The sequence below is a fragment of the Rissa tridactyla genome, chromosome 5 (genome assembly GCF_028500815.1).
Source record: "Rissa tridactyla isolate bRisTri1 chromosome 5, bRisTri1.patW.cur.20221130, whole genome shotgun sequence".
NCBI lineage: Eukaryota > Metazoa > Chordata > Aves > Charadriiformes > Laridae > Rissa > Rissa tridactyla.
Genome location: NC_071470.1, coordinates 46,086,540 through 46,098,758, shown reverse-complemented (window position 1 = coordinate 46,098,758; position 12,219 = coordinate 46,086,540). Strand labels below are relative to the sequence as shown.

General features: G+C 40.2%; 2 protein-coding genes across 12 annotated transcripts in view; one reads left to right on the top strand and one right to left on the bottom strand.

Moving 5' to 3' along the window:
• GASK1B (golgi associated kinase 1B) overlaps nt 1–611 on the bottom strand; it is an 18,592-nt gene extending 17,981 nt beyond the window's left edge. Inside the window, exon 1 of the mRNA XM_054203271.1 lies at nt 422–611. The gene's annotated coding sequence lies outside the window, so the exon portion shown is untranslated. The remainder of the gene's footprint in view (nt 1–421) is intronic.
• TMEM144 (transmembrane protein 144) overlaps nt 1–12,219 on the top strand; it is a 27,967-nt gene that overhangs the window by 1,670 nt on the left and 14,078 nt on the right. For 4 of the 11 annotated variants that reach the window (XM_054203277.1, XM_054203272.1, XM_054203281.1 and 1 more), the window contains exons 1-5: nt 5,957–6,105; nt 8,504–8,588; nt 9,759–9,936; nt 11,131–11,253; nt 11,689–11,788. In XM_054203277.1, the coding sequence (XP_054059252.1) occupies nt 9,798–9,936; nt 11,131–11,253; nt 11,689–11,788 (362 nt within the window). In that variant the 5' untranslated portion in view covers nt 5,957–6,105; nt 8,504–8,588; nt 9,759–9,797. Of the gene's footprint in view, nt 1–5,571; nt 5,845–5,955; nt 6,106–8,503; nt 8,589–9,758; nt 9,937–11,130; nt 11,254–11,688; nt 11,789–12,219 lie in introns of those variants that run through there. The other 7 variants (XM_054203273.1, XM_054203274.1, XM_054203276.1 and 4 more) reach the window with 7 other exon arrangements.

The window sequence follows — 12,219 nt, the reverse complement described above, 5'->3', positions numbered from 1 at the left end:
CAGGCTCAATTTGCAGTCTCAGCTAGCTGTATTCCAGCATTAGAAAAAAGGCTTGTCAAACCCAGATCATTATCATCTTTTTCTTGAGACAAAGTCTTCATGAAACCCATGTTATAAAAATGCTGTAAATTATACAGTATTAACCACCCGTAACTGTAGTAGTTAAATATACACATATTCACTAATATAAAAATATATTAGCAGTGCCAGATTTCCCTAGATGAATAAGAATATAGTTCACATAATTCATAAGCACACATTTAAGATCAACGATGCTTAATTCCCTTCACTCTTGTGAAGCCATAAATAGGATCTAGCTATAGTTTGTCAAATAAAATGATAGTGGCTTATATATACTTTCAAAGAAAAAAAGAATAAGTACACATTGTATATATTGCTATAAAAATATAAAATCTCTTACCAATTCAGCTTGACGCAGCCTTCGTTCTGGTAAACTCCTTAGGTTATTAAAAGTAACTTAGTAAAAGCTGACGTTCTCAAAGTATTCTAGCACATATTTCAGTTTTAAATATGGTTCATTTAGGTATTTCATTGCAAGCTAAATACTGTTTGGAAGCTAACTGTACTGAGAGGTGGTTTGCATGTCAACTGCTATAAACTTACATGAACCTCAAGTTATTAAAAAAAAAAAATCCAAACGCACAACCAACAAAAAAACCCCAGCAACTTCTATTTTAAATTCTGTAATGAAAAGTCCTATGAAGCGTGTGCCTTCCAAAAGTGCGTTCCAGCCATTTCTAACTCCTGAGGGCCCTCTAGTGCACTGCATGCAAATGTACGGAAGATATTCCCATTTTCCATGTCTGGGGCTTGTTAAAACTTAAACCAACCCCCCTAACCCCTGAATTTTAGAACTTTTGGGAATCATATGTTCTTGTGATGAGAAATGGAAAACAGATAGCGGCTTTTAAAATGCTGTTAACATGCTATTAGGCAGTTCAGGAATGTTCCCTGTTTGTGCTTTCCATAATGAGGCATAGCATAGTCACTATACAGCTGGAAAAGTTGAGGGAGGGAGAAGTTAAGAGCTTGTGCGGAGTTAAGCAGTGAGACACTGGCAAAGCTCTGACTTCTGACTATTTGCCTAGTCTAAGTACAACATAATAAAATGTATATGTTTGCTGCAATTCAAGCTAATGGATATATTCTCTTCTCCATAATTAATACAAAGGGGAATAGACAGTTAAGGAATGGGCTTATATTTCTGATGGTACCAATCTGAACTTATAAAACTTTTGTGAGTGGATTTTTTCACTAGACACCACTTTTTATCTAAATGTGTAGTACCAAGTTAAGACTGCAGCATTTGTACCCATTACCAGGAAAAGAGCCTTCATATCACCTGCTTTTTCCAAAGCTGAGTTATTGGAGGAATGGGGATTATAAGAAATCTCTCCGACCACTTAAGACGTTCTCTCTTTTTTTTTTTTTTTTTACTTCAAATTTCACTGAAGGACATATCCCAAACAAAGAAGATTAATTCAAGAAGCTACAAACAAGTGTATCAATAAAGTCAATAAAGATGTAGCTACTGCTGCTTAGCATTTTTTATACTTTAAAGAAGTCACCAGAGATGGACATTATTAGATCAGCCTTAGACGCTTGAGGGTCCCACTGAAAGATGAAGGGTCATTAGTGAGAGGTACCAGCTTTGCAGCCCACTTGATCAACAGACACTACACATGGCTCACAGTAAGAACGGCTTCCTATATCCTATTTAATACCAGTGCAAAGCGAGTACAAAATATCAGAAAAGTAATATGGCTAAAACTGAGGTAAATAAGGGTAACTGGGTATTGCAGCCTGAGAGCAGAATTTCACCCATGGTGCATATTTACACATCCACATGAAATTTTTTGAAATGTCCAAGATAGGCTGCCCTCTTTAGGATAAATAATAGGGGGGGAGGGGCGGGGGGGTGGTGGTGGTGTGGAAATCACACATCCTTGATTCTGTTTTCACTTACCGCTGACTTTGACAGCAAATAATTCAGCACAAAGCTTTTACTCCGCTATATTTCTTCCAAGTGTCTTTGAACTACTTTGGGGGATTTTACTTTATATTACTAATGGCAAGATAGTTGTTGCTTGAGTTGGAAACGTATTACACTGCAATAGTTGTTTTCAAATGCCCAGTTCTTGCATGTAGACACCAGCCTGACCTGTCCATTACAATCAAGCAATGCCATAACACAGTCCATTCCAGTTACTAACGGTTTTCCTTAGCTATGACATTCCACTTAAATTAAAATTTTGGAATCTGCCTAATCTTCCTACTGCAACTCTTTAAAGATTATCTGGAGGAAATTATGAAAGGGTATGGAGAATTGTTCTTCACTCATTTCATTTGTAGCTTTGAAATCAGAATGAGGTGTACCCACTGATGTACAGTGTTCACTGATGAGGTGTTTTTGAGGCTTTATAATTTGTGATGATAGCAATAATATTTCCTTTATTTTTCATGTTCAGAAGGGAGAAGTCATTCTTTAAATGATGCACCGTTAAATTCTTTGGAGTGAATGGTGGTAGGAATTCAACTAAATAAGATTCAATATCTTGTTAATTTAGCAGATATTTGCCTTTAATTTTGGATCTTTAAAAGTTAGCATATCAAGAGACAGTCTTTTTTTCAGCTCTTGTAGTGTACAGCTCCAGAACCCTACTAGATTTCACAAAACAATTAAGGCTGGAATGGCTATGGACTTATTAGGAAAACAAATGTTTATTTGTGTTTCAGGAAAGAGGAAGAAAATATTTGTTGTTCAGGTGGGTGGTATTCTTCTTTCTGGAATCACTGCTAACCCAAAGCTGCAGCAGGGCATTAAAGGGCATTACTGAACTGAAAGGGTACTTCCTCTGTTGTCATAACGTATTAAAGACCAATTTTTTGAAACAGGCTGAACAACGCTAGTTGTCTGACCAAATTCTGGCCTAGGTTATTGTGCTTTGCCTACTTATATTTAGCCTGTAATGTCAGTTAGATTCTGTATTTATTCCTTGCTCTAAACTATATCTGTGATATTGCCATCTACCTCCATTAAACTCAGCTTCTCATGTCATTTCTTTTCATACTTGTATTTCATGGCCAGTGTTATCCCTTCCTAAGTTTAGGAACACAATCAAAACTAGTATTGGACAACAGACAATAGAAATGAATGGAAGAGGGGAATTTAAGAAGTATTTTCTAATCCTTGACATCCCTAGTTATAGTTTGAAACTGTAAACAAATAGTTGAATTGCAGATTTGCGATTATTTTCCTTTTTTTTTTTTTTTTAACTTCTGAAATTCATCTCCACCTGTACCTGTGTTTGTAGAAGAAACAAGATCAACTTGTATTTGCAGGAAGGACCGTCACCCAGGGTGCTGCTGCTGGTGCTGGACAAGCTACAGACTCTGAAGCAGCTGGTGGCCAGCACTGCCACCAGCCTTCCTAGCGAGACAGTGTCTGGCCAGCCTGCAAGAGCCGGGTGGACTGAACCAATGACCACCACTCACAAGCTCCTGCATCTTGGCTCATGTGCTGGCAACCTCAAAGAGGACCATCCAGTTATTTAAATGATCTGCTCCATTTTCAAATCTCTGAAGATGGGAAGACGATAGCAAGCCATTTCTTAGGAAATAACAAAAATTCACTAATTCACCAGGAAGTTCTCAAAACCTCCTCTTCACAGGGTTTACACATAAATGATTCTCCCCTATGCAATCTCCTACAGCCTTTCACCTTTGCATCCTTCTTAATCCAACCGACTACAGCTTCTGCCTTCTCATCTGAATTATTATTCATACTCCTTATTTACAACTACTTCTGTAGGTGATCTTCTTCCTTCTTTAATCTAGACTAAGTACAGGCATTTGGGATAGTGAATACTATACCTGGGGAACTAAAAAAAAAAAAAAAAAAACAAACCAACCAAAAAGAGAGAAAACCAGCAATACAATATTATTATCAGTATAAAAAGCTACCTCACAGCCAGTATGTTTCTCTCCAAAATGCCAGATAGAGTGTCCATTTTTACAAGTATCAGTTTTGTATTTTAAAGCAATACATATCCTACTTTTTCATTTAAGCCTTCCTTCTTGCTCTACTTGGTCGTTTGAGTTTTAAGAGATATGGGATTTAAAGATGCTTATTTTTTTAGTTTTCCAGGATGTCTCAATTTGGTTCTTCCCACTGTAGTTATGGCTGCAGAAGTTGCTGTGATTCAGCAAAGAACAAAATATTATCTGTGCTGGTTTACAGACCATTTTGCCGTAAAAGACGGCTTTAAGTGGACACTTATCATACTTATAGAAGGCTCTGAAATATGAACGTTGTCATTTTCCATTTTAGTAAACACACTGAATTCATGGACTTCCTTTCCCATATGTTTTTCATCTCCAATAGCCTATGATTTCAATAAAACCAAATAGCACAAATGAATGAATCAGAATCTGTCCATATTTGAGGTGTTTCATTCATATCATTAGTGCCATTTCAACTGTTGTGTTAATGAAGAAAAAAAAAAAGCTCCAAAAGCGGCACAGTTTGAAGAAATTGTGAGGAACAGGCGAGTATAAGTTCAAGTGGGATAGAGACAGTAATTGCGTTTGCTGGTGACTGCTCTGAGATCCATTCTTCCAAGTGAGACCAGGAGCAGGATTTTTGGAAAACGTTTTTGTCAATAGCAAGATACTCCTGAAGCCAAAACTCAACACTGCTCTTTACCCCTGGACACTTGAAAGGATGTCATTTCAGGTCATGGTGTGTGCTCTTGCTTTCTATGTGCAGACAGTTCAATGTAAAAGATTAATGTTTTTCTTAACATTTTCTTTTTTTCTGAATAATGTAACGCATAAACTCACATTGTCTTTAGAACAAAAAGCACTTTTTTCTTTCCAGGCTACATTTGTGATTATGGTATGGGATGTTGTTCCTCTTGGATGCGCTATGGCTAAACTGTTTCCATAGAGATGTTTTGCAATTCGTCTCTCTAAATGTCACACAGGCAGGCATTTATGTTAAAATGATTGATAAATGGCACACTCCTAGCTTTACTGAGTCCATGGGACTGAGAACCTATTCTCCAGAGAAAAAACGCATGTCTTTATTATGGATAATGCAGATTTGATTTGCAAAATATGAAGCATTACTTTAGAAGGCTTGTGCTGTGTTTGTAAGGAGATCAATTTGGGCTGCCATCTGGAGACTGTACTCCAAGAGGACAGAGAGAAATGTTTGCTTCGTGACTAAACATGCTGACTAACAGTCTGTGCTTTAGCTGGCCTGGATCAAATCCTTACAGGGAAATCGGCAAAAACATCTTCTCAACATCGTGCAAAAGAGGGTTTTGTTTTGTTTTGGTTTGGTTTGTTTTTTTTCATACTCGGCGAACAATGCAGGGGCTTCCCCGAGCAAAAGGTGGTGATTTTTGTGCTTAGGAAAAAACCCCGCCGTGTGCTGGCTGCCCAGCCTGGGTGCCCTGACCTGGCAGGGGCCTCTCCCTGGGCCAGGGCCAGCAGCCGCAGCACGGCCTGGCAACGCTCCTGCCTTCCCGGAGAGGCCGCCCGTCCTCCGCCGGCGCCTGCAGCGCCCCAGCCCGCCGGCAGCATCCAGCCGGCAGCGAGGCCTCGGGGGCGAGCGAGGAGCGGCAAGGAGGCCGCCCTTTCCCCTCTGGCAGCAGTCCTGTCTTCGAACCATGTCTGTGTCCCTGGGCACACGCTGCCAAAGCCGCCTGTGAGGTACGCAGGCGCGCATCCACTAAAAAATAATGAATTGTCTCGTCAGCTGCTGTTTGAGACCGGGGAGGGGCAAAGGCGCTTTTACTACGCCGTGAGTGCCGAAATGTAAGGTTTCTCTTGGTGTTTCTCCCCTGCCAGGCGGGCAGCCGGCGCCCCGGAATGAGCCCTGGCGGGCCGCCGCCGCCGTGACGGTTCCGGGGGCGCCACCGCGGCGACAAGTCATGCGAGAGGGACGCGGAGGCCTGCCTCGCCCTCCGCCTGCTCGCTTCCACCCGCTCCGCGCCGGGGCAGCGGATGGGGAGGAGGCGGGCCCAGGCGAGGGGCGGTGCAGGCCCGGGCGGGAGGCCGGAGCGGCGGGGGCGGCCTGTGCGTGAGCGCGGCGCGGGGCTGGCGCGGTGGGGTGCGGGCAGGGGGAGCCGAGGCCGGACGGAGGGCCCGGGCGAGGGATCAGCCGGTGCGGGCTCATCCCCGGCCGCCTCCCGCCCCGCCGGCGCGGGAGCGGCGCGCCGTGCCGTACAACAGGCCGGGGCTGTCAGCCGGGGGCCGGGGCGCTGGGGAAGGGAAGGTGTGCGGCTAGAGGCGGGCTCTGCGGTTCCTCTCGGGGTGCGGGGCCGAGCAGTTGGCCGGCCTGACCCGGCCCGGCCTGGCACGGCTGGATGGCTCTTCCTTCAGCGGCCGCCTTGGCCGAGGGCTGGGCCTGCCCTGCCGGCAGTCTGGGCCTGCCCTGCGGAATCCCGGGCGTGTTGGTTGGTGTCAACAGGAAAAAGAATGTCCGCCTGTGCCGAGAGCTCTCGTCCGCTTGTTCTTTCTCTTGCGTGATGCCCCTTGCTAAAAGTACTGCCCAAAGAACCTCTTTCAAAAACGTTCATCTTGGGGAAGGCTGTAAATGTTTCTTGAGCAGCTCGTCAGGGTTCGTGGTGTCACCGGAGAGCATTGTGCTGAGCCACCTCGGGACTGATAGGAGTCTCCTAAAATAAGGATGAAAGTATCCACCCTTAGTAGCAAATAGATGACGGGAGAAACGTGGAAATAAACAGTCAATGTGACATGCAAACTCTAAAAAATACCCATTCAATTATTGCGAACGATTTCTTTGGGATTTTGGCAACAGCCTGGCTCTACCTTGAGGTGATAGCTCTCAAAGGCAGGCTTCTTGATTTCATGCCTGTTTGCAGAGATGGTAGCAATATGTTGCTGTTGCATTAAGTGAGCATCATAATTTGTTGTGCCTCTGCGTGAAGGGAGAAAATGGTGGCATATTTCTGAGGAAGTAGTGAAAATACAGAGCACAACCTTCCAGTGAGTTAAACCAGTGAAGTTAGTAGGATAAGGGCAATGTGTGCCAACAAAATTCTAGTATATTTCCTCTGCAGCTTGGGAACCTTGACATGTGCTTCAGTAAGAGCTAATTAGTGAAAAATAATAATACCCTTCAATAATATCAACAGTTCCAGTTGTCTCGGCTTGAGTTTCAGATAAAATCACTATGTTCTAGTATCTTAGCAGCTCCAGCAAGTGGTTCTGGTTTGGCATTTGGCAGCTATAAACCTTTGGAGGCAAGTATGCTGCAAGTCCTTCTGGCAATAACATAGGATTATAGAGAAGTGAAGAGGCTTTTAGTGAACTCTCTGAAACTCTCTGACAGGCAATGTACGTGCATGTGCAAAAACGTATAGTCAACCTAATGCTGTGTGCCAGTTCATTATTTACTCTTGACATTGGATCACACAATTGTAGAATAATTTAGCTTGGAAGGGACCTGTGTGTCATCTAGTTCAACTCCCTGCTTAAAGCAGCATTATCATCAAAGATGGAGCAGGTTGCTGTGGGCGTTGTCTGGTTGAGCTTTCTCTTGAAGGCTTTAAAGTGGAGTTGAAAGTCAGGTCTGAAATTTAGCCAAATTTGGAGGTAAGTGCCCCAAATTTTGGAAAGCTACAGAGTTTTAGGCAGTCTGAATGAAGCATACTCTTCTTTGATTAATTGGAAGTTGTGTTTCCTTTCTGGTTTTGGTATCATGATTCTAGTTCTCCAGTTGTGCAACAGTCTTCAATGTGCACAATATAGAGATAAAAAGCAAGCAGAAAAGTATATTGCCCTGCAGCACACAGATTTTCTTTTAGTAGATACGAAACCAAAATATTTTTAAAGTAACAATTCTCTGTACATTAACAAAATCAAAAAGGCTGATGAACCACTTTAAATTTGAAAGAATCTTAGTAGTTTACCTGCATAATGAATTATTTATTTAAAGACTAAAGTACTGAGTACTGCATTCATAGAGGTGCAGTGTAATAAGCTTCGTTTCTACGTCCTTAGCATCATGAACTTCTTCCTGTGCAAAACCCAGCTCTTCTGCCTTATTTGTCCACTAAATGAATTAAATGTATCCACTTAGTGAGTCAAGGTTGATGGGATGAAGATAGCTGATGTAAGCCTTTATCTCTCTTAATCCATTCTTGTGGTGTCAGAGTGTTTCATAGCCTGTGAAGTCAGCCTTTGAAGAAATCCAAGCATTATTATTTGCATTGCTCGGTGTCTACAGCTCCCAAGTAAAACATACTGAAGGAGAAAAAGATAAGATAAATGGAAATACCGTGCTGTTGTACCTTCATGTTGTGTCTTCTAAATGTCATCTGTGTTTTTCTTAAGTACTCAAGTTAAAAATATACTGACATCTTTTGAGGGGAAAAATTGTAGAAACTAAATGGTTATATTAGTTGTGGGATTGAACTTTTTACCTGCTAATGCAAATAATTAATTTCAGCCGACCCTGATGGCCGTGATGAAGCTGTAGATAAAAGCACAACCTCAGCAGAAGCAGTTCTCAGTGTCTAAGGACTCCAGAGAAGGTAAGACTGGAGGGTAAAATAACATAAAAGAACCTGCAGCAGCTCAGCTCTTCCTTATGTGCAGAGAGTGTAGTCACAGCACCGCTTACAAGACTTGGCAAAATTTCCACCATCCTATTTCAGATTTTTTCCTCCGGGCAGTAGCTATTCCACCTACACTGGGGAATGTCAAACTGCATTAGGATGTCATTTGAGTCAGTATAAATAGCATTCCTTCAACAACAGGATTGCATGCCTATCTGTATAAATATGCACCTTTATTCTCACAGTATATTAAGTATCCTGTTGCCATTTGAAGTTAGATTTCCAAACACTTTTCTTATATGTAGTCTTTCAGGTGTGGTGTTAAGATTATGTATGCAAAGATCATATTATTATAGCTGTTCTCAGAGCCACCTTTACTGTCAAAGTCATAATCTATATCAAAAGGTGTGTTACTTCTGTTGAGTGTAACCTCAAGATGAATCTCCCACTAAGAAAAAAAAAAGAAGATATTATGGGATTAAAAAAAATCTTTGCCTTTCTTATTATAGTTATGCAGAATGAATGAAGAAACTTTAGAGGCAGTTTCTCCCTTTGTTCCCCACAGAAAAAAAGAGCCTTTATTCATGTTTTGTATCAGCTAGAGCAATCCCTGTGGTTACCTTCCGATCCTATATTGATCCCACTGTGGCGTCTATAGAATCTCTGCGCCTGTTCCTGACTTCTAAGCAGTAGAGCTGCAAATTGCTATAGCTTCTTCTGCCAATTAAGATTTTGTCTAACCACTGCTTTCTTACATACCCCAGTGTGACCCCACTTTGGTTACAGGAATAAGGAATTTTCTGATCGGGCATCTCCCTAAACCATCAGGGCTTCCCATAGGCCTCACACATTCAAGTCCTCATAATCTTTGAGTGCATCTCTACATTCACATTGTTGTATGTTTTCAGACATGCATTTCTGCAAAGCTGATTATGAAACATGCAATAGTGATTTTTTTTTTGTGCATCTGTTCTTAAGTTGTTATTCATTCACATTTTATGGCAGCTTTTCATGGGATTCTACAGTAAACTTTGCAGTTCTTTCCAGATTTTGAGAGATTGATAAGTAGGGGCCTTTAAGTTTCAGATTTCTGAACTAGGTTGGTATTATTTAATAACTCCACATTTTTAATTCCACAATCTGCAGCAAAACAACTCCACAAAAAGAGGCACCTTCAGACCAAAGATGAACTTCGGGCAAGCTTACAGTACCTTTAACATCAGCAATGGGACAGATCTGGCTATTGGCTTTACCTCTTCTGCAGTAGCTGTCCTTCTATTTGGGACAAACTTTGTGCCTGTTAAGAAATTTGATACTGGTGATGGTAAACTTATTTATATTATTTTGTTGGTTTGTGTATTTTTGCTAATAGAAATAATATTTTGCCAGCAAATATGATAATTTCTATAGTTAGAGTTATAAATACTGTCACAGCCTTAATCCATAGAGAATGTTTTCATTTTCTTTGCTACTGTTAGGGCATAAAGCAATAATGTATTGGTTCAGGATGTGGTGAATCTTTAGAAGTGCCTTTATATGTGGTGGTGTGCACTTTGACAGTGACAGTGTGCATTTCATTAGCATTTCACAATGGAAAGTGAAATGCCCTTTCTTCTACCCTTGTGGGGATTCTCAAATGCATACAGTGTTTTTTGTACTGTAAAAGCTGATGGACTTTGGAATATTGCCTTTCAGTTGTGGATCTAACATAAAAACAATCACAAATTGAAATTTTAATACTTTTATTTGGTGACTCGGCAAGAGGAAACAATAGCTTCTATTTCCTACTTGGAATTTTATCACTTTACTAGGTTCATGTTTTATTTGCATGTTTATATGAATCATAGTCAATTACTAGATCCCTAAATGAATAAATCTGCCATTACACTACTGCGATAATAGTATCTGTATTACAGGCAGGGTATAACCTCTCTCTCTTCTTTGTGCCAAATATGGTCCTAACAAGACAAGGCTAGACTTTAAAGCAAAAGTCTTAGCTCAGCTGGCATAAAGTTAACCGGTCTGCCTAGTTGACCCTTAGAGAATCTACAGAGGTAGAAGAGAACTGTCCAAAGTTTTTAGCATCCTCAATGTCCTGGAATAGTGGAAAAGCCTGAGCCCTGAGCTTTGAAGGAGTTTTGTCCTCTGCAGTCCTCTGTGTTAGGTGCTGCTAGGGTGGTGGGAGAAGTTTACATTAACTGAATATCCTCTTTGTCAGAAGCCTGTCAAAATTTTCATGTCTTTGAGAATCAGGGATGGTGTAAACTTTGTCCAGCAAAGTATCTTTTGTAGCTGCGTAGGAAGAATGCATGGTGAGGAAAAGGTTCATAACAGAATTATAACACCCCATCCTAAAATACATCTTTTGAATATATTGTAACATGATTCCCTGAAATTCGCAAAGGAGGTGGCCACCTTTCAATTTTTCTGTACTATTTTATCTAAAACATAGTATGTTGAGATTCACACATGTATTATTCTACAAGTTCTCTATTGTGTGCATTCAATTTTTCCATAGGCATGTTCTTCCAATGGATTCTCTGTGCCTCCATATGGATAGTTTCTTTGGTGGTCAATTTAATCCAGAATTGTCCCCGGTTTTGGCCTCTGGCTATGGTTGGGGGTTTCGTCTGGGCTACAGGTAAGGATAAAGAGATTCTATTTCTTGAAACACAAAGTAATACTAACTCTTTATAAAAAAAAAAAAAAAGTGATAAAAAGTTGGCCATATATTAGGTAGTAGTTATTTGGCTCTTTAAAGTCTCAGTATTAATGGAGCTGTACCTTTATAGGAAATGTTATTTTGGGAAATTATTTTGCTTATTTGGGAAATATTATTTTCTTATATTATTGTGCTTATTTTATAAGCAGCAAATTCACACCAAAAATAACTTTAAAAATGGTACTGATGAAAAGTTCATGTTTAATGTATTTATTTTTAAAAAACACTATTTCCTACCGCCTTGTAGTTGCCTAAAATTCTTTGCCTTCTGAACAGTCACAGAATCTAAAGCAAAAATATACAAGATCACAGTCTAGTTTTTAACTGATTTTAACTTTGTTTTTTGTATTCCAGGCAATGTTACAGTTGTCCCTATTGTTAAAACTATTGGCTTAGCTCTTGGTCTTTTGATATGGGCTTCTTTTAATTTGCTGACAGGTTGGGCAAGTTCAAGGTGAGTATGTTGAAGTCTTAAGTCATATTCATTAATAACTGTAGTGAAAACACTATCACAAATAAAGAGGATTTATCATATATATGTAAGATCTTTTTCCCTCTCAGTGGAAAGTTCTCAGGTTAATTATTTTCTCTTTTTTTGTTTTGCCTGTCTCAATAGGGAGAAGAATACCCAGTGATGTTAATTAACATAATTGAGTGAATAAATAATGTATTTGTTAAAGTAAAACTAGTACACTGTTTGTATTTTTTTTCTTCTACAGCATGTGTTGACAAAATAATTTAAATTAACTTCAATTTTTAAATACCCAGGTTAAAAAAAGATCAGTGTAAATTAAATTAGTATAGAGATTATTTTTGTAAGGTAGACATAGCTTTCTGCAATCCAACTGAAGCATCAATCCAATATTGCAAATATAAACTTAAACA